Raw genomic sequence first — 20,681 nt, 5'->3', positions numbered from 1 at the left:
ACATGAGCACACAAGACTGCCGAAGTTGAGTCTACCGGTCGTTGACCGGGCAAAAACGTTTGGCACTCACTAAATCTAATACTAATGATTTCGATTAACTATATCTGCAAACCTCACTACAATAATCAATGACATGGTCTTGTACACGCAATTGGAAAGCTTATTCATAGCCCTCCTAACTCACAACAAAAACCCTTTTGTTGCGACAATCCTTTCTTTGTGGCAACTCGGACTGCTTGTGTGGGTGGTGGATCACGAGTCTCTGTCTAAGTCCAAGCTCTGTCGGTTGTTGACCGGGCATCTACTGCAATATTACATCATCCACACATGGGCAAATAAACCTGTCCTTGGTGCTGAACATCCTTCTCACACATAAAACAAACCGAGGAGGTTAAAAATCAAGAGGCTTCTTTATTTTTAACCTCCTTCAACAAACCAATACAATTATGATTTTATAAGATAATGTCCCTGTTCGAACTGAAATACCAACTCAACCATTTGGGTATTGAATGGGGTGTAAAATACCCCCTTGGGACAGCAAAAAAGCAGTTGCTGGTTGAGTGAGTCAGTTGATTCCTTACTGGTACTATGTAAAATTCAACAGGGGCTTATGACTGCTTCAAGCTTGTTACCCTGCCAGGTTTTCTAGCTCATTTTTCTTTTGCTTGACATGCTTTTAAGTCATTGTCATGACTTGCAACATCTTATATTTGCAAATATATTTTTGTGATAGGCATATAATGTTCTAGGCAACTACAGTTCTTTGGAAGAAAGAGGTACGAGTAATTTTAACATTTTAAAAGTCAAACTTACAGGCGTGATTGTTAAGATTTTATTGTCTTTACTTTTACTTATCTATTTCAATTCAACAAACACAAGACAATTAGCATTAGTAAGTGCTGAAAGGTAGAATTTCTACATTGCCAGACAGCGGTGTAGATGCACAACTTGTGATGTTTGTGCTAGACATCAATATGTTATAAATATATTACTAACATTAGTAGACAATGATGAAAAGCTCAAGAGTCTGACTGTACATAGGGCATATCTTGTGAGTCAGAATACAAATGAAAGAATAGGTAAATGACCATTACAATAATATTAGTATCAAGTACAGGTGTATATGCTAAAACTCTGTAAAAAGTGTGTGATAGATAATGATGATGATAAAATGATACAATAACAATACATATCTCCAGTTATTATGGACTTTCTTGTTTTGCAGTCAAATTCTAGGTGTGCATCCTTAGAAGTCTATCTTGCCTCTAGTTCTTCTTCTCCATCCATGCCTAGTGGCATAAAGGGCAGAAAGATTTTTGGATGATACAGGGGGTTGCCAGCCCTTGGTCCATACTACCTGTGTATTGTCCTTGTTACAACCAGAACTTTTCTGGGTTGTCCTTGATTTCCTTGTGAATTCTCTTCTCCACCTCTACCAGAAACATCCCATCCTGCGTCGGAAGGTTGCAACTGACAAACACTTGTTTACCCGTGTGTTTACAGAGTTTCTGTGCCAGCGTGCAGGATGTTGTGTCCGAAAATTCCCCCAGAAGGGCAGAGGTGGACGGAATGGAGTCAAATCTTGCTGGCAGTGCGACGGCTAAGTTGGCCATTGAAGGTTGCAAGCCGACCCATAAGAAAAAGCTGTCCTTGAGTTTTAATACCTGTGGACACAAAATGTATGGATAAAGTATACAACAGTCTTGAATGTTTATTTCAATCCCTTTTTACAAAGTGTGAGAAGCCATATGACTTAATTCTTAAGGTTTATTCACACTTATCTTAGTGAACAATCTACATGGAGGGTATAAGCTCAACTGTCAATGACTTCTACATGTAGTATGATAACCTTTTCCACCGCAAGACAGCAGAAAGACACATCCACGGCTGCCCTCAGAATGTCCAAAAGATTCTGTTGTAAACATGTCATTTTATGGTTCTCCTGTCGATTCGACAGATGAGCAGGCAGACAGGCATTTACCTGTTTTGCCTGACCTGCACATGACATTTTATGGTGAAGGAGGGGTGTGCAATTCCTTCTCCACCCTCTCGTCTACTGGAGCGCTAAGTCTCACATGTCATACAATTTACAATTGTACCTAAACCTATCTCTTACCTTTTTCCAATCTCCAATGCACTTGTACAAACGAACACTTTAATGTAAGGACCATCTGGCCATCATGACAGTCTCAAAGAAAAATTTTTCCCATTGGCCAGATTTGGTTGGTTCCCTGTGCAATTTTTACAGGGATAAACAAGTCCACTAGCCCTATAGTCCCGGGCAAGTGAAAATGCCATTCGGGCAAGTGCATGTCCTTCTCCACTTGCCCGATCGGACAAGTTAGCTTTTCTCCATTGAGTGAGATTTTGATGTACTTGCTACTTTTCAAAGTCATGACATCAAGCATTGATTAACACAGAAAATAGAGCCAATAACAAAAATATTCCATTGAAGGCCATGAATAATTACATAGAAAAATGTCATTTAGATTTCAGGCAAGTGAAAAGTTGGTTCGGGCAAGTAAATTTTTTAAGTACTTGCCCGATAGGACAAGTCAATTTTAGAAAACTTGTCCAACCCTGTTTTATTATACAGTTGTAGTTAAATATTTCAATTTTTGCCTCTCACAAACCTGAAAGTGAACAGCCTGTTCAAAAACTCTCTCCGAGAAACAGTGCACCCCAAGAGTGGGTTGAGCCTCCTCAACTGTAGCTTTGGTTTTCTCTGTCATGTTGAACTGAAATATAACGTTAATAGTCAGACTTGTGTTGTGACAAAATGAACGGAGAAGTCTTTCAAATACCTATAAAAGTTTTATCTTCCCACAACAGAGAATTAATGGTACGTGTGAAATGTGCATGAAACGCTCTACCCGCTGTGATAAAATCTTGTGCAGTTGTGTACTGAAATACATGACAGTCTGTCGCCCCCCTCCCCACTGCCTCGCACGTGCGAGCTTCTTCTTCTTAGCGATGTAACCACACATTCACGTACTGTGCTTCACACACAACACAGATTTGTAAAGATAACTATCTAGGCTTGAAAATTTTACCAGTTGACGCCGAAAGTTTGGTTTTCGTGTTTAAAAACCCATGAACTTACGTCTGCTTTTACGTCTGCAGCACACATTCAGAAGTTTGGGGAGGTTAGAGGTCAAGCTTTGGCTTAGTGCAATATTTTCTAGTGCCAAACTTTCTCAGGTACATACTTTCTTTTATATACAAAAAAAAATTAAGGAAGTTTGACATAAGTAAGAAAAAATATCAAAAAAAATATGTCGGTTTCATGTCTTTTCGTTATTTGCTCAAAGTTACCATTTTATTTGTCATTTTGTTTGCCATTTTAATCAGGCGGTAATAGTGCTATTACGGTAAACTAAAAATGTTAGGCCCCAGCTGGTATTTAGCGGAAGCACCAGTTTAGAAGTTTTCTGCACGCGAGGTAGTGATTTTGTGCTCGCGTTTGTCCTCAACCTTTTGGAAAAAAGATCCGAGTATTCGTACGAAAGGGCAAGATGGCTGAGGCTCCTCCAAGTAAAGCAACAGACGCAGTCTTGGTGCAGAGCGAAGAAATGCCGGCAGATTCTGTTGTTGTGAGTTGGACAGAAGTCTTGTGTTTATATTGCGTTACTATTATGTCATGTATCTATCGTGATCGTGATAAGTTATGAATGATAAAGTCAAACGTTATGATAGGTATAAGAATATTTTCAATACTATTTCTATTACGTCTGTCAGATTCTTTAGCGTTATATACGTAGCCTAACGCGTTAGGCTACGTATATTTCCAGCAATCAGCTTCTGAATCTAATTCTTTTGCAAGCCAACCAAACCTGGATATACCGGTTCTACTTGTTGAATGAGTGCTCAACCTATTAATTAAAGTACATGTAAATAGGTCAAACTTTTCTCTTCAGGACTCTCTTGTTGTAATTCAGAAAGCTAAATCTGAGTTTACATCCAGGATTTATAACATTAAAGGTGTTCAGATTTTTTTCTTGCAATCAAAACTTTTTCAGCTAATTTCAGGTGTGTTTTTTTAAGCCTTGTTTTCTGGTGAAAACCAGAGCTGACTTCAGAACCCATCCCAGGATAGAAAATTGCCTGTTGGGACAAAATGACATGTAATTTGTCCTGACCTTTGCCCTCAGGTCACAGGTTATGACTTTAGCAATGGAGTGGACTACCACGCCCTGCTGCAGACCTACCTCACCTCTGGTTTCCAGGCAACCAGCTTCGGCAAGGCTGTGGAGGAAATCAACAGGATGGTACGTATGATAGTCAAATGTTTTCTGGTGAAGAGGATGATGAGTTGCTTTAAGTATTTGGAACTTAAGATTTGTCTCAGTATCAAAAGTTTCAGAATTTCATGTGTTTTGTACCAACACAGGAAGGCTTAAACTCAGTTTTTATCTTGTAGGGTTCCTAAGAAAGTATAGAAATTCAATGCTGTATTGTAAAAAAGATGGCCTTAACCATTCATTGCAGTGATTAGGGATTACCATTTCAGCACCAAGAACAGAACATATCTGGCAGTAGACCAGGTATCAGAACGATTGAGCACCAGGCCTAGGACGACTCAATTTATGATGATAGGTAGAATTAGAATCAAGGTTAGGATTAAGTTAGGGTTAGAAACCTGTTGCTGATCATTAGGATCAGATAGTAGCGGCGAGACTGTCCAGTAGCCAAAACATCTAACACTCCTACACCTGCACTATTGCCTTCAGTGTTGGCCCTAAGTAGGATAAAGGAGCAAGATGCTTACCTATAGTATGTTTGTTTGAGTACATATATGAACTTTTACAATGCCATAATGAACTTTGTGAAAAAGAAATATAACAATTTGATGTTTTTCTACAGTTGGAGAAGAAAGCGGAGCCCTTACCAGTGGACCCAGAGGAAGATCAGCCCCTGAACCTGCACCCCATGGGTCGACCCAAAACCAACTGTACCATCTTCCTGGGCTACACGTCCAACCTCATCTCCTCTGGGGTCAGGGAGACACTCAGGTTCCTCACCAAACACAATATGGTAAGGCACTGTTTCAAAGGAGCACTGTTTTTTTTTTTGTTTTTTTTTACGAACAGAACACCTTTAATAGTTTTGAGCTGGTTCTTATAAATTTTGAGGTGGATAGGCCTTGGTCTATCAAAGAAAGAAGGCCTTGGTCTATCAAAGAAATTTTGTCCTCCTAACACCATAATTTCTTTCAAAACTGCAGGGTACTTTAAATAATCATGAGATGTTGCCTCGGAGAAAGTCTTCATACTTTTCGTATTTCAACTTTCTCTTCCAACCTAACACTGGTGTAACCATTACAGTAAATATGCCATAAATTATTTTCCAACCTTATTGAAGTCATCATTTTATTGCTTGATATGCAGTATTCTTTTCTTACTCTGTTTCCCTCTCCCTGTACATAAGATGTCATACAAACAGAGTCAGACATGATTGCAAAAAGACCTTTATAGTCATTTCTGTAAATTATTGCCAGTAATCATCTATCAGTTACCTTTGCCTTCTCATGAAGGTGCAATATCAGAAAGACTCAATAGAGGGAGTAGCTGCAAACTGCTTTGGATACTTACTTGTAGTGTACACTAGAGTTAGCAGTTTCTTGATGTTCTTAATATCACAAGTATCTCCCTATCCCAGGTAGACTGTATAGTGGCCACAGCTGGAGGAATAGAGGAGGACTTCATCAAGTGTCTGGCACCAACTTATCTGGGAGAGTTTCAGTTAAAGGGGAAGGACCTCCGTGTGAAAGGTACTCCACATAGAGTAATGAGAGCTCAAAATTTGAAGAGGCCCAAATTCTAAGAAGATAATAGTGCTCTCTTACACCACTGGTTGTAGGATTACAGGACTATGTTTTGATACATTTTCAGCTGTGAAGGCTGAAGGACAGTCAAATTCCTTCTTAGGATACATGTTTCTTTGGATTTGTACAGTATAACGAAACATCTATATTATCCTTCCATTCCATTTTTCTCACAATAGTTGCTATTAGTAGGACTAGCACTGAATTAAAAGAAAACTGTGACCATAACTGTGGTGTAAAAGTGCACAATTTTTTTAAACATCTGTTTGCATTTTCATGGTTGCCTCAGTGCAGTTAATTTTGCTGTTAGATTCTCTCCTGAAAATGTTCTGTGTTATATGTTCCAGGCATCAACAGAATCGGTAACCTGCTTGTACCTAATGACAACTACTGTAAGTTTGAGGACTGGATCATGCCTATATTGGACCAGATGTTGCTGGAACAGAAAACTCAGGTAGTCAGGTCCCCAGTCCACAATCATGCAGCATTGGACTATTTTACAAAGCACTTTAACACAATAAGTGTCAAATAGATGTCACATGTTTTGAAAGCCAAACAAATTATAATGGTCAAAGCTTGTGTCTTGAAATGAGATGCTGTCATTTTGTTATTCTTATATTTCATCACCTGGTTCTTGATAGATGAAGTTTTTAATCTTGAGTATGAATAGCTCTCACTGATGTCGTCTTGTTTCTTCAGGGCACTGTCTGGACACCTTCCAAGATGGTCCACAGACTTGGGAAAGAGATTGACAACCCAGACTCTGTATATTATTGGTGCTATAAGGTAGGGCAGAAAGGACAAATGTCTTAGGACTATGATAATTTGTTTTGTCAGAGTACAAGGATAACCCTTTGTCTTAATTCCAGAAGCTTTATAATTAATTGTGTGAATTAATTGTCATTGACTCATTGTATTTTAGAATGTCTCTTAAGACAATGCTACTTGTTTATCTGAAATATCAGAATAATGGTCATCTCATTCTATGATAGAAATATGATTCTACAAAATTCTGCCTTCAACAAATGATTGTCCATTAAAGTTTGCAAAATATTTTGGTATAAATGTTGTTACAGTGAACTGTATGAGAATTTTTATATTGCAATCCATACATAGTATGGGATTGCAATATATTGTTATATTGCAATCCATACATAGTATGGGATTGCAATATATTGTTTTTTGTTGGTCTCTTCTCCTTCTCCTGTCAAATCTTCAAATGGATTCAACTTTTTCATTTTTTGGCCAAATGAGCTTAAATTTGGCATGGAGGTAGGGATAGCAAATACCCTCAGACGTTTTTTCCACTTTTTTGATAGAGGCCTTAGAATTTATGATATTTAGGGGTTTTGGTCATTTTTAGACAAAATATATATATTTGGGGCCCCTGTGCCCTGGTATTACAAGCTAATGACCTGAAATTTGGTACAGAGGTGCATTGGACATATCAGCACAGAAAACCATCAACACTTTCTCCATAGATCACTTAAAAAATGAGTTATTTTAGGGTTTTTGGCCATTTTGACTAAAAATGTATATTTATGGCTCCTATGCCCTTGTATTAAAACCAAATGACTTGAAATTTGGTACATAGGTGCGTTTGACATATGACCACAGAACCCCATCAACGCTTTATTCATTGTTTACTCCAAAAATAAGTTATTTTAGGGTTTTTGGACATTTTTGACTAAAAATGTATATTTTTTTCTCCTATGCCCTTGTATAGAAACCAAATGACCTGAAATTTGGTACAGAGGTGCATTGAACATATGCTCACAGGACCCCATTGACACTTTCTTCATAGATGACTTCAAAAATGAGTTATTTTGGGATTTTTAGCCATTTTTGACTAAAAATGTATATTTTTGGCTCCTATGCCCTTGTATGTAAACCAAATGACCTGAAATTTGCTACAGAGGTGCATTCGGCATATGAGCACAGGACCTCATCAACACTTTTTTCATAGAGCACTTATAAAATGAGTTATTTTGGGATTTTTAGCTATTTTTAACTAAAAAATGTATATTTTTGGCTCCTCTACCCTTATATTGAAACCAAATGACCTAAAATTTGGCATGAAGGTGTGTAGGACAAGTGCCCACAGTAGTTCATTTTCCATTTGAGCAAACATTACTTCAAATTGTTGAATTTTGGGATTTTTCAAGGATGAAGATGGATTGCAATATGCTGTATTTGCTACGAAGCAAATGTCGGCCTTTCTAGTTTTTCCTTGGTCTCTTCTTCTCCTGTCAAATTCTTCAAATGGATTCAACTTTTTCATTTTTGGGCCAAATGAGCTGAAATTTGGCAAGGTGGTAGGGATAGCAAATACCCCCAGACGTTTTTTTCACTTTCTTGATAGAGGCCTTAGAATTTATGATATTTAGGGTTTTTGGTCATTTTTAGACAAAATATGTCTATTTTGGGCCCCTGTGCCCTGGTATTACAAGCTAATAACCTGAAATTTGGTACAGAGGTGCATTGGACATATGAGCACAGAAAACCATTAACACTTTCTTCATAGATCACTTTAAAAATGAGTTATTTTAGGGTTTTTGGCCATTTTTGACTAAAAATGTATATTTATGGCTCCTATGCCCTTGTATGAAGGCTAAATGAACTGAAATTTGGTATATAGGTGCATTGGATATATGAGCACAGGGCTCCATCAACACTTTCTTCATAGATTACTTTAAAAATGAGTTATTTTGGGTTTTTGGGCCATTTTTGACAAAAAATGTATATTTTTGGCTCCTATGCCCTTATATGAAAACCTAATGACCTGAAATTTGGTACATAGGTGCATTGGACATATGAGCACAGGGTCCAATCAACACTTTCTTTATAGATCACTTTAAAAATGAGGTATTTTGGGTTTTTCGGCTATTTTTGACAAAAAATGTATACTTTTGGCTCCTATACCCTTGTATGAAAACCTAATGACCTGAAGTTTGGTACATAGGTGCATTGGACATATGAGCACAGGGTCCAATCAACACTTTCTTTATAGATCACTTTAAAAATGAGGTATTTTGGGTTTTTCGGCTATTTTGACAAAAAATGTATACTTTTGGCTCCTATACCCTTGTATGAAAACCTAATGACCTGGAATTTGGCATGAAAGTGTGTCTGGCAAGTGCCCACAGTACTTCATTTTCACTTTGGGCATACAATACTTTAAATTGTTGAATTTTGGGATTTTTTGCCATTTACGGACTAAAAATGTTAAGTTTTGGCTGCTGTACCTATGTATGAAAACCAAATGGTCTGAAATTTGGTATGGAGGTGCGTATGTTATGTAGCCACAGGGCTCTATTCACACCTATGGTGTACATCAATCAAAAATTGTTAAATTTGGGATTGGCATGCATATGAAGATGGATTGCAATATGCTGTATTTGCTCCCAAGCAAATGTCGGCCTTTCTAGTATTCTATTGTTTTTTCAGAACAACATCCCAGTGTTCAGTCCAGCACTCACAGATGGCTCCATTGGGGACATGATATATTTTCACTCCTATAAGAACCCTGGTCTAGTGCTGGATATAGTGGAAGGTAAATATAATTGTGGATCTTTGGGCCCCCCGGGGATCAAAGTTGTTAATTGGATACAGTCGCTCCCAGGGTCTAACCTACACGTGGGATCCCCACTCACTCCCGCCATCAGATCTTAGGGAGCAGGGCGCTTCGTTATTAAAGTTTACCAGCCCAGCACAGTCTCTAGCCCAGCACAGTCTCTAGTCCGTCATTGGGAGCGTGCAGATAATTATCTATAATTATCTTCATCCTGCTGTACTCTGCTGTATATACCCAAAGCCATGAACTCATAATGACTGTTCCTACTTGAAAAGTCTCATCATTATGAAACATCATGTGCCTACGTTCATCTGATATGAACCCTTTCAAGGTCCTATTTTGTACTGCACATCAATTCACAATTTCATATTCCTGTATGCATATACGGGGCCTTTATTAGAATATTCTTATAACAACTGCAATGGTGTATGTGCATGCTGTAGTATTTAATATGAGAGTAAGCTAAAAGATTGCAATGTCCTTTGGGGTGTCAATCTATATCTCAATTTTCTAGAATGATGGTTTGCTTGACCAATGTTGAAGAACAGTAATGTACAGAAGACATAGGCTTTTTGAAAGATTTGCATTGAGGCATGGACACTATACTATTTCGTAGGATAGACGGAATTCGGCAATGACATGTTCAGTGAAAATCTAACCATGCCTGGGTATTTTGTTTTCTTGTCTGTAGACATTCGCAGAATCAACAACATAGCTGTCCACTCGCAGCACACAGGGATGATCATCCTAGGGGGAGGTCTGGTTAAACATCACATCAACAATGCCAACCTTATGGTGAGTGGGAAAGCCTTCAATATGGCTTTTATGATAAAGAAAAGATTGGAAGAAGGGAAGATTGGAAGATTTTCTGACTGCCCAGTTTTCCTAACAGATGAGTAGTTGAAATATTACAATCATCCCATCTGATATCTGATTACATGTAGATGTTAGCATCAGTTTATCATAACTCGAGCACACAGTGTCTTTAAGCTCTGTTGTTTGAGCTTTTGATAGCTATATTACAGAGTGTTGTGTTATTTTGCTTATTTGTTTTACTTTAACATATATATCAATATATCAAAAATTGATACAATGTAAATGCTTAAATGCAAATATGACACCCCATATGGAAGTGCATGCACTGATGACATCACTCTATCCCAGAGGAACGGTGCGGAGTATGCCGTGTACGTCAACACGGGTCAGGAGTTTGACGGGTCTGACGCGGGGGCGCGGCCTGACGAGGCAGTGTCATGGGGCAAAATCAAGATGACTGCTAATCCTGTCAAGGTTGGTGTCGTTTGTTAAATAACTTATATCTGATCATGTAAACCATAGCAGATGAGGGAGGGCTCAAGAAAACGCTGCATTTCTGGCACTGCTATGCATGTTTCTTGATTTTGATATTGTATTTGTTGCTGTTATGTTTGTGTATTACACAACAAGCAAATAATGTAGCAGTTCTAAATAAAGGTTCTGTCTGGCAACAACTTTATTAAGTTGGTACATCGTTAGTAGGGAGAAAAAGACATATTTGTGAATGTTTGACCTTAATACTTGTGTGTATTGTTCTTTTATTGGGAAGTTTTTGAGCTTCAAACAATAGTTTTGTCACAGTTCTCTAGTATCAAAGTTCATATTTCATACTTAATGTAAGCATTTTTTTCATCTTGGAATTATTCTGATTAGTCCAAGAATGATACAGCATTCTTCTTGACAATGTAGACAATAGACCCATTCTGATTGTCCAACACAATTAGCGATTCAACCAATGATAGCATGTCATTTAGCAGTTTAACCAATGAGAGATTTCCTGCATGTCCATCAAATATCTGTAATTTAATGTTTTTATTTTGCATTCCTACTTTTTATGGAGTGAGTTCTATTCTGTAATTTGGTTATTCCTCTATCGTGTTTTCAGGTCTATTGCAATGATATGTTGACTGTTTCTTTATCTTGTGTTTTCAGGTGTATGCAGATGCGACACTTGTGTTCCCCCTGCTTGTAGCCGAGACATTTGCTAAGAACATCAAGGCACCAACACCAAGCTAGCCATGTACAGAAGCAATATGACTTTTAAAGAGAAACTTTCTTTTGAATCCATGCTAATCTTCTCACAATTTCTTCCCATTTTCTGTTAACTTGGGATATGCAATTTTCTTACATGTAAAAGTGTGCTGAAAATGTTAACCATACTCTCCCATATCTGTGGTCTTTCTAGGTTACTTTCTGTGTTGCAAAAAGGGGAACATTTGACCATTTTATTTTATCAATGGCAAGGTTTTTTTAGAAAAGAAATTGCATAGTGGTGATATGGTATGGAACAACAGAGTGGGGAATGGTGTGAGCTCTAGAGAATTGTAAGTTAAAATGGGATATTTTTTAGGCTTGTTGAAGGGTCAAAATTACTGTCAGACAGGTCACAGTTGAAGACTGTTGCCAGATGTGACCTTGGTCAATCTGAATAATTCTATTCTTGTCAGAGAATCTTCTACCCTGGGTGAGGGGTGCATATAGTTAGAGCATGGGGCACTGTTACCCTATTCTCATCTTACGAAAAAAGAACTGAGTCTGGGATAAAAGATGACACCTGGGTTCATGTACAACAATATTGCCTATGTTTATTTTCCTTTAATGGAGAAACATTGAAGGTGCAAGCATAATTTCATTATTCACATTACTTAAATATTCATATACAGAATTATTTATATTTTGTATATACATGTACTGGTATATAAGGTCTCAAAATCATCCTATTGTATATTAAATGGGTAACTTTGTAGAAAGTTTTTTTTACAGAATATACAAATATTAATGTTAGAAAAATAATCAAACAAGAAATGCTTTTCAAGAAGCTGGACATGCAATGAGAGGCACTGCCGCTACCGGGAAAGGCGGTAAAATAGGGAAGCAGCTTCTCAAGAATCACATCATTGTGTCTCATGTTGTGCACGATGGTGATGGACATTCTGTAGGTGTCTGAGGTGATGGAGAGGAAAAGACAGACATGTCTACGAAATCGCTGGCAGACTTGGTGCACCTATCTGGAAAGGCAGCAAGGTCAGTAACTAAAGGAACCTGGAGTCCCCAAATGTGGCCTGGAATGACCAAGGATGAAAGGGCCCAAATCCAGAACAGGTTTGGGGATGACCTGAAGCAAAGACTGGAGGCTGAACACAAGAAAGCAACTGAATTGATTGTGCCAATCAGAAAATATTGCATTCTGTCAACCTGTTCATATGGATGTGTATGTCAGCCCACCATGTGACCTGAAAATCATAATACCTTTATTGATACCACAAAAGTATAGGGCCTCTTGTTTGTAGGTGTCTCAATTCTTTATTGAACCTGTTAATAAACTGTCTCTACTTTTAGACAGTTATGCCACCTGACTTTTACAGATGAAGTACAATATACAAATGTATTAATAAAATTCAAATGGGGTTAAACAGCAGTGGAGTCTTTTGGTATGAAAACGAACATTATCTATCTTTTGTTTCATACATGTAGCATTACACCTGTGTGCCTTAGAATGCTAGCTTTAAACTTCTCGTTGTTACCACCACCAGTTATACTTAGCTAGTACTTAGCCTGCAGCCCATCTACAAACAAGTCTATATCATTAAATTGTTCCCTGATTTTTCATGTCCATATAAAGTAGGAAAAATCCCTCAATATCTTTTGATTCAACCTTTGGAAGGTTCGCACTAAGGTACACATAAAACATGTACACATGTCAGTAAATTTGTGGGACATGATTATGATATATAGAAATCATACAGAAATCGAATACATATTACTTGTCCCATAATACAGACTGTGGGAACATATATTAAGTACAAAATGTATCTAGTACTGTAAATGCAGAAATATTCGCGGTGGATTAATGTTCGCGGTTTTTGCGGCGGCCGCTTCACCGCGAATTTAAAACCACCGCAAATATTTTTCCATAACAGAAAGAGACTACAGTGCATGGTGCTACCGCGAAATTAAAACCACCGCGAAAAGTACATTTTCCCGCTATTGCGAAATTAAATTCCCACAAACTTAAATGCATTTACAGTATTCATCAACCTGTTACAAACATCCTATTACATTGACATTTTGGTGCCAATTTTTTACATATATCAAATGTAACAAGCACAACTGGTTAGGCTGCAGGGAGAAGATTAAAAGCAAACCATGATGATAGGTAGTTATGGAATACAAATTAACCCTACTAATTACATTGACACATTTCCTTTTGTGACAAATTTGTGCAAACATTTCCTCCAAACACACCAGTATATTCCAATCGTAACATTGTTTGCATGTATATAGACTAAGATACTATAGTAGTAATGTAAAAACATAACATACACTACGCTATCTATATGATTGTATATTACCATTTCTGGGACTGTGCTAAAAACACGGGATACATTACTGATCAGCAGTGCTTCCATGCACACCTGAGTGAGTGTGAACAAAAAACTCCAGCGGAATTCTGTACTTCACGCCACACATATTACACCTCAGGGGGTCCCCATAGGTGTGGAAACCCATGTGTACAGTATACATCAGGTAGTCTCCAAAGGAGAGATCACAGTAATGGCACATGTGCCTATGGGTGGAAACACCAGGGCTGCTTCTCAGGGAAGGAACTTGTGTTTGAACTTGAGGAGAGCTGAATTGGGCAGTGGATTCTCCTGACTGATACTCATCGGAAGGTTGGCTGGACTCGTCATGTGAATTTTCCTGTACAAACTGACGAGTTCCTCTCCATGCGCTTTCTGTGTTTCCACTACTGCCGGGGTAAGAATTGTTTCTTTGTACTACATGATGATGTGGACTATTTTCTACAGAAATGTAATTTTTCTGTGTTTCTTGACTTTGTTGGTCGTGGTTATGGATTGAAGCATTCTGGCCTTTTTCTTGACTGTCATATACATGTATATACCTCTGTGTTCCAACAGAGTCAACACTTATACCTGGACTCTCACTGTCTTGTCTTTGTCTTCCACTAGCTTGAAGATGTGTGTGTGAGAGCTGCCTCATCTTTGTTGTTATCCAGTGGCTGAGATTCTTCTGAGACACCAACAGCCTCCTCCTTTTTGATGCAGGTTAAGTCCATGATTTCCTCTCCCTGCCCACATGAACTGGCTGTAGAAGAAGTCCTCTCTGATTGCCTAGCTGTGTAGCTTCCAATGCTGGCAGGTACATTGATGTGGTTTCCATTCACGGCCATGTGAAGAGAGGGAGTTCTAACCATTGTAAATCCTGGCGAGTGTTCACCTTGGTTGGGATATGGTGAAAACCCAGTGTTGCTAAAACCCTGGACTTGCTCTATACCGTGCGCATCAGCAATGTCTGAGAGTGCGTTGCCGTCTTGTTGTTCCACCCGCATTCTTGGCGGGCTGCCGTGCTCGATATAGATGGTGGGTTTCTGCACGCCGTGTTTGGCCCTGTAGTGGCTGGTGAGGTTGGACCGTTGTATGGCGGCGTACGGACACATCTTACACTTGTACGGGCGCTCCCCGCTGTGCACGCGCTTGTGCGAGTTCAGGTTGGTTTTCTGGGCCGCCGCGTACCCACACAGGTTGCACTTGTACGGCTTCTCTCCCGTGTGCGTCCGTTCATGGCAGCGCAGGTGAGTCCGCTGGGTGGCGGCGTAGTCGCAGAAGCGACACTTGTAGGGTCGGCCTTTATCTGCCTCCATCTCAGGGTCTTGTGGTGGATCTGAGATCATGTGTGCATCTGTACCTTATGATGGGAACAGAGGAAAACAGTCAGTATCTACGTAATAAAATATCTTTGTTTCCTGCACGTTTTAAGGGGTGACAAAGAAAGAAAATGGAAAAAGAAGCCATAACAAATAGAAAATATAGGTCTGACTATATGGCAACCATAGCTAGAAACAATAATTTAATTCTATAGTGCAGAATTTTAGGGGTTCATGTAGATGTAGGATGTTGGGTCTATCTCCAATTCAAATTGCTGTGTTGGTCTGTAATGTTACTTGGTATCTTACTGAACAGCCTAAACAGTAAAAACAACCTTACCTCCAGGCTCCATTATCAGATGTGTGTGTTGATGTCAGTCTGGATTCTGTCTTGATATTGGCTGCTACTTCCTGCTAAAAAACATTAAAGGAATCAGGCATATCTAATTGACTGTTTTGCTCTCGAGTGAACAGTGCATTGTGCAAGGACTGAAGAAGACTAAAAAGGACTTTCTCTGATTGTGCAAGAACAGACAGAAGCTCTGCAGCTATGTACACTTTACACAGATGTGTACACAAAAGGCCAAAGCCGTACTTCTGTCTTGTTTGCAGTCCTCCCTTTATTAGAATAAGATACATAGCAGCTGAGCTTCTGTCTCTTCTTGCACAATCAGAGACACTACTCTGCATGGTCTTCTCATGGACCAGTCCTTGCATGTACCCCTGTTCCAACACCCCTGTTCCCGCACCCCTATGGCCCAGTTGCAGTACTACAAACCGTAGTCCAGTACACTAAGATGTGTAGTAATAGAGTTTCTCAGAAGAAGTGTAAATTGGGCTTATACAATGTATGTTAGGGTTTAAGAGTGTTGGAACACAGGGGTGTTGGTACATAACATTAGGGGTGTGAGAACATGGTAGGATAGGAACAAAGAGGTGTAGGAATATGAATGCAGGAAAATAGGGATGTAGGAACATAAGAGTGTAGGAACATGGCCTTATATAGGGGTGTGGGAACATTGAGGTATACCCAAAACTTTGACAAGATGGAGCACCTGTTAAAATTACGACGAAGTAAATTCTGGTTTGATATATATATAGTATATATAAGTATATACGTGTACCTTACAAATCAACTCCTCAACGTTACACACATTTATCACTCTATTCTACAACATGTCTAAATCTCCAACATGTCCAAACAAAACAAAACACTTCTGAACAAAGTATCACATCATTACATTGTGTTTACTACCTTGTACTGCATTTGGCCGGCACCTTGTAGCTAACCACCCGCTTCTAGTTACATTTGACCAATGTTCATCCTCTGGAGACCCCATACTGTTAACATTTCTGGATAAAATCTTGTCGGAATGACCACACAAACCCTCCCCCTCGACTGCCTGTAGCTCCAGATATCCAGATAGCGGTCCTGTCTTTTGGCGTGACCCCGATTGACCTCTGGAGGAACTACTTGATTACCCAATATCCACACCGTAAGACACAATATCGCCGCCGGCAGCTTTAAGCTTAAGCCAAACGGCACCGATTGTTGATACAAATGATACCCCTTGAATTTTTTTTATTCATGACTACCGAAGGATATTGTAGGTTCTACAAAGAATTTTCACGTACTGTTAGTTCACGAATAAACATAGAAATAGTGCTGCGTTTTAAAGCTAAGGAGAATATTGTGGCCGTTTGTAACCAACTACTAGTACACTCTTGACGTCCAAATATCTGCAAAATTCTTTTGTGGGGTTACAAAATTTATGAAAATAAAATTTTCCTCAGTTTCGAAGCACCACCTAATCTATAAGCAGATCCTACAATGGCAAAAAAATAGTACCAAACTGGTCAAGGAGTGAAGTCAGCCAGATTTTCCCTGTAGCGGTAGCGAAACACACTCCGAAGCTGGCTTCACTCCTCTGACAGCTTTTGATACTATCTTATGCTACCGTAGGATCTGCTTGGAGATTAAGCGCCACCACCGCATTGACTATAGGCAAACTTCAGATACCTGGCCTGGTTGACAACTGAACTAGGACATTTGTCAGGCCTACAGAAATGTAACAAACACGCCCGGCCATTCGGGATAAGGTGCAAAGCTTACTTGACGGTGTACGGTCTTTTGTTTACTTTCTGGCTTAAAGACTGTGGACGTTAAGCTATCACAATGTACTAGGATCACAGTAGTCAGTATGATCAAGTATGATACCGAAGCATGCCATAACTGTAGTAACCCGACTTAAATGCTTAGGTCACATTTCCAAGCTGGGACCCGGTCGGGATGTTTGCGGGAACGAAAAATAGAAATGTTTATCAAGGAATATAACTGTTACACAGATTACGCTGATGACTATTTTGTGTAAATTCTGTGAGTTTTCTTATCCTTTCGTTCCCGAAAGCTGCCCGACCGGGTCCCGGTTTGGAAATGTGACCGTAGCATAAGCAAACCCTCCATGTAGCCACACGAGCGTGTATATCAAGTCCGCATGAGGTCCGTATTGACATTTTATTCGTACGCAGTCGTAAGCACAATACGCACCTCATCAAACGTCTTATGCCATGGTATGCGTACTGGGCCGCCGGTACTGTGCGTATGCTGCGTACATAAAACTGATATAAAGCGACGAGAGGTCCTTTATTTTAATCTCCTTCGTATGAGGTGCATATATTGTGCGTACGACTGTGTATGCAGCATGGGGAAAACTTGATATCATATGACTACACCTCACCTCCATACACCCACACACATTTGCATTACTGATCTCACATTAGCTCTTGATAATATCGGAGATTAAAAATCCAACGCCGGTGGTATAACTAGTATTGCATGATAGATAAGGACACGCACCTCTGTTTCAACCAAATTCGTAGAGAAGGAAACGTCAGGTTCCCCACCATCGAGTTTTCTTTTACCGTATGCAGTTGCAATGTCTAGTCGAACAATGTGAGACTAACTTGAACAACGACGATGAAGCACGTTGAAAACTTATCTACGCATGAGTACGTGACTGTTGTTCGCCGTGCCCCCACGTGCGACCTTTTCCTGGTGACAGCGCGAAGCACATTTTCTCTGGGGGCATCATACTTTGTTGACCTTCGGGAAGTATGTTTAGTGTCCGGTTGGGTGGCAGGTGTTGGGGACAAAATATAAGTACACGCGGGCGCGCGCACAAATGAACGCACGTACATCCACACACACGTGCACGTACACAGACACACACACAAACACACACACACACACAAACACGTATGTGCGTGTTAAAAAGAAAATTGACTTTCATTCCTTGGAAAGTCGTGAGTTTGTCGCACTAAATTCTGCATTTGCGCTGCGTAGGTGACCTTAATTCACTTCTACTGACTTACAAGTGACGTCACGTCAAAGCACCCATCATCATCATCATCATGTGAAAGTGCCCCACACGAACCCTTGGGCGACACCTGTGCAGTCAGTTAGCCACAGTAGCCATGGCTACACGTGAGAGACCTTCACCCCTTCTGGCTGACAAAGGCTGACAGAGCTGCACATTCCGCCCCCAGCAAATTAGTAACCACCCTGTCCCAATGCTTTCCGGAACCCCGGTAAAAAAGAATCCACACACACGCATGTAACGTTTTTAGACGCAGACTTAATATTGTAAAACATAGAGTGACACTTAAAAAAATTTAACTTCACAAATGTTCATCATAGAAATATCCGAATGCTCAATGTATAGATCTAATCAATCAAGGAAAAAAGTTTAAGGATAGAGGTACATGTGTGGTTTATAACGATTCAAACAGTGTTTTTTTTTTTTTCATTGACTAGCCTGTGTGTGATGTGGAGACTCATTATTATGGATGGAAAGACGCATTTTGTATCATCATGAAAATGTGTGAATTAAAAAAGAAACTGTTTTAAGTGACATCCTTGAGTAAAAAAAAACGACTGTTATGTGAAATGAGAGATAAAGGCATTAGATTTATATCGAGCTCTCCCTATTAAATAACCAAAGAGGGCTCGCCCAACATATTTAGCAGACAATATAAGATAATGGGCTCTTTGATGTGATTTGATGTAAGTCATCAGGCAGAGCTACGTCTTCCACTCTTACCTTTGACCTTTGAACTGCAACCGGAAGCTACTACCATGCGTGCCGTACATATTCGTTGAGATTGTGCAATCTCAAACTTACGGCTTTCGTGGTGGGACAACAAACCAGGAATTACTATTAGATTTCTGAAGAAGACAAGTCTGATATTCTGCGTTTACCAAAGCAACTTGCTTACATCAGGGAAAGACCTGAGAGCCATATATCCGGGGTAAGTATGTGTGGGGAGGGGGGCATGCCAGTAAAAAAGATGTAGAGACGCCTGTTTTTTCCCCCCTCGATGGACTGGTATTTTATTCCTTAGTTGTTGTTTTTTAAAGTTTTAAGGTACCCACTAAGTTCCTGTTAATTTGGAAAGTACTGTGTGTCAATTAATATATTTTAGTGACGCATGACGTTGCGTTTTGGTAATCATGCGTGAGTTGTTGGACAAACATATTCCTTCTTACAAAGTTTCACGGTAGTATTATCCGGGATCCCATAAGGTGTTTTAAACCTTGTCTTTTTTCACTGTTTTATGCTTAAGGTGCGGCTCGGAGCTCCCAGATAGAGCAGTTAGCCCTCAGAACAAGCCGGTCATCTTCAGATCAAATTACAACACACGGTTACGCACCCTACGTCACAAACGCCTTACGTAACTTCCTGCCAGCCAGGACTGCATGTGAGGCTCACGATGGCCGTCTTTCACGACGAGGTTGAGATAGAAGACTTTGAGTACGATGAGGACGAGGAGAAGTACTACTACCCATGTCCGTGTGGGGACAGGTTTGAGATCACTAAGGAGGACCTGATGAACGGAGAGGACGTGGCTACGTGCCCCAGCTGTTCTCTCATTGTTAGAGTTATCTACGACTTGGACGACTTCATGGAAGGGGAGGAAGAAGTTGTTCTACCACCCAAGAAAGAGCTGGAGAAAGTATGACAGCGAAGGACTGTAGGACAGTAGTGCATAATAGTATTTTAATACCATGTCTTTCCTTTGTTGGTAAATATTTATGTGTGACTGATTGTTCAGTAGTGACCACCAATGATTTGTATATGTGGTCAGTGTGACATATTGAAACATTGGATTGTCATTAACACCTTTGAAATACAAATACAGTACTCCATTCAGAACCATTGAAATGTCTCTGCATAAAAGGATCTGATGCACCTCCTTTTCCAGAACTCTCTTCTGGAGCATCTTGTATGATTTACTTTAAACTAGTTACCTGATACAATTTTAAGCAAGGATGACTTAATAGGGATAAGCTTTTAAGTGGCATCTGTTTTTCTTTGTCAACTCTGATGACTTTTGTGTTATCTGATGTGTACAGCGATGTTGGAATTGCTGACAACTTATTTAAAGTCTTTAATAAATTTTTCATGTAAAATTTCACATTCTTTAAGGGCTTCACTTAGGGCTAGACACTCTACCAACAATTTCACAAGCCAAAGCTAAAGTAGTAGCGTTGAACAAAAATATTGCCCTTCTTCCTCCGGTGT

General features: G+C 39.5%; 4 protein-coding genes across 6 annotated transcripts; 2 read left to right on the top strand and 2 right to left on the bottom strand.

Moving 5' to 3' along the window:
• Nucleotides 1-818: 818 nt before the first annotated feature.
• Nucleotides 819-3,211, bottom strand: LOC118420664 (proteasome assembly chaperone 4-like). The gene is made up of 3 exons (XM_035827550.1): nt 3,104-3,211; nt 2,634-2,738; nt 819-1,664 (listed from the first exon to the last, which is right to left on the bottom strand). The coding sequence occupies exons 1-3, from the start codon at nt 3,128-3,130 to the stop codon at nt 1,374-1,376; spliced, it is 423 nt and encodes a 140-aa protein (XP_035683443.1). The 5' UTR covers nt 3,131-3,211; the 3' UTR covers nt 819-1,373.
• A 161-nt stretch (nt 3,212-3,372) lies between these two features.
• LOC118420662 (deoxyhypusine synthase-like) lies at nt 3,373-11,947 on the top strand. Its single transcript, XM_035827546.1, has 10 exons — nt 3,373-3,593; nt 4,152-4,268; nt 4,864-5,034; nt 5,659-5,770; nt 6,172-6,278; nt 6,524-6,610; nt 9,272-9,377; nt 10,090-10,193; nt 10,563-10,688; nt 11,367-11,947. Exons 1-10 carry the CDS (start codon nt 3,516-3,518, stop codon nt 11,448-11,450), a joined length of 1,092 nt encoding a protein of 363 aa, XP_035683439.1. The 5' UTR covers nt 3,373-3,515; the 3' UTR covers nt 11,451-11,947.
• Nucleotides 11,948-13,825: 1,878 nt separating this feature from the next.
• On the bottom strand, nt 13,826-17,611 carry LOC118420663 (zinc finger protein 234-like). Of its 2 annotated transcripts, none has more exons than XM_035827547.1 (3): nt 16,355-17,611; nt 15,440-15,513; nt 13,826-15,140 (listed from the first exon to the last, which is right to left on the bottom strand). In XM_035827547.1, exons 2-3 carry the CDS (start codon nt 15,450-15,452, stop codon nt 14,401-14,403), a joined length of 753 nt encoding a protein of 250 aa, XP_035683440.1. In that variant the 5' UTR covers nt 15,453-15,513; nt 16,355-17,611; the 3' UTR covers nt 13,826-14,400. The 2 variants fall into 2 exon arrangements, with proteins under 2 accessions (XP_035683440.1, XP_035683442.1); XM_035827549.1 differs by having other exon boundaries at nt 15,440-15,510.
• Nucleotides 17,612-19,015: 1,404 nt separating this feature from the next.
• Nucleotides 19,016-20,309, top strand: LOC118421215 (DPH3 homolog). Of its 2 annotated transcripts, none has more exons than XM_035828381.1 (2): nt 19,016-19,407; nt 19,850-20,309. In XM_035828381.1, exon 2 carries the CDS (start codon nt 19,870-19,872, stop codon nt 20,116-20,118), a length of 249 nt encoding a protein of 82 aa, XP_035684274.1. In that variant the 5' UTR covers nt 19,016-19,407; nt 19,850-19,869; the 3' UTR covers nt 20,119-20,309. The 2 variants fall into 2 exon arrangements, with proteins under 2 accessions (XP_035684274.1, XP_035684273.1); XM_035828380.1 differs by having other exon boundaries at nt 19,022-19,407; nt 19,723-20,309.
• The last annotated feature ends 372 nt before the right edge of the window (nt 20,310-20,681 follow it).

This window comes from Branchiostoma floridae, chromosome 8 (assembly GCF_000003815.2).
Source record: "Branchiostoma floridae strain S238N-H82 chromosome 8, Bfl_VNyyK, whole genome shotgun sequence".
NCBI classification, from domain to species: Eukaryota; Metazoa; Chordata; class Leptocardii; order Amphioxiformes; family Branchiostomatidae; genus Branchiostoma; species Branchiostoma floridae.
Note: the sequence above shows the minus strand (reverse complement) of the source record. Positions and strands in the feature narration are given on the sequence as shown.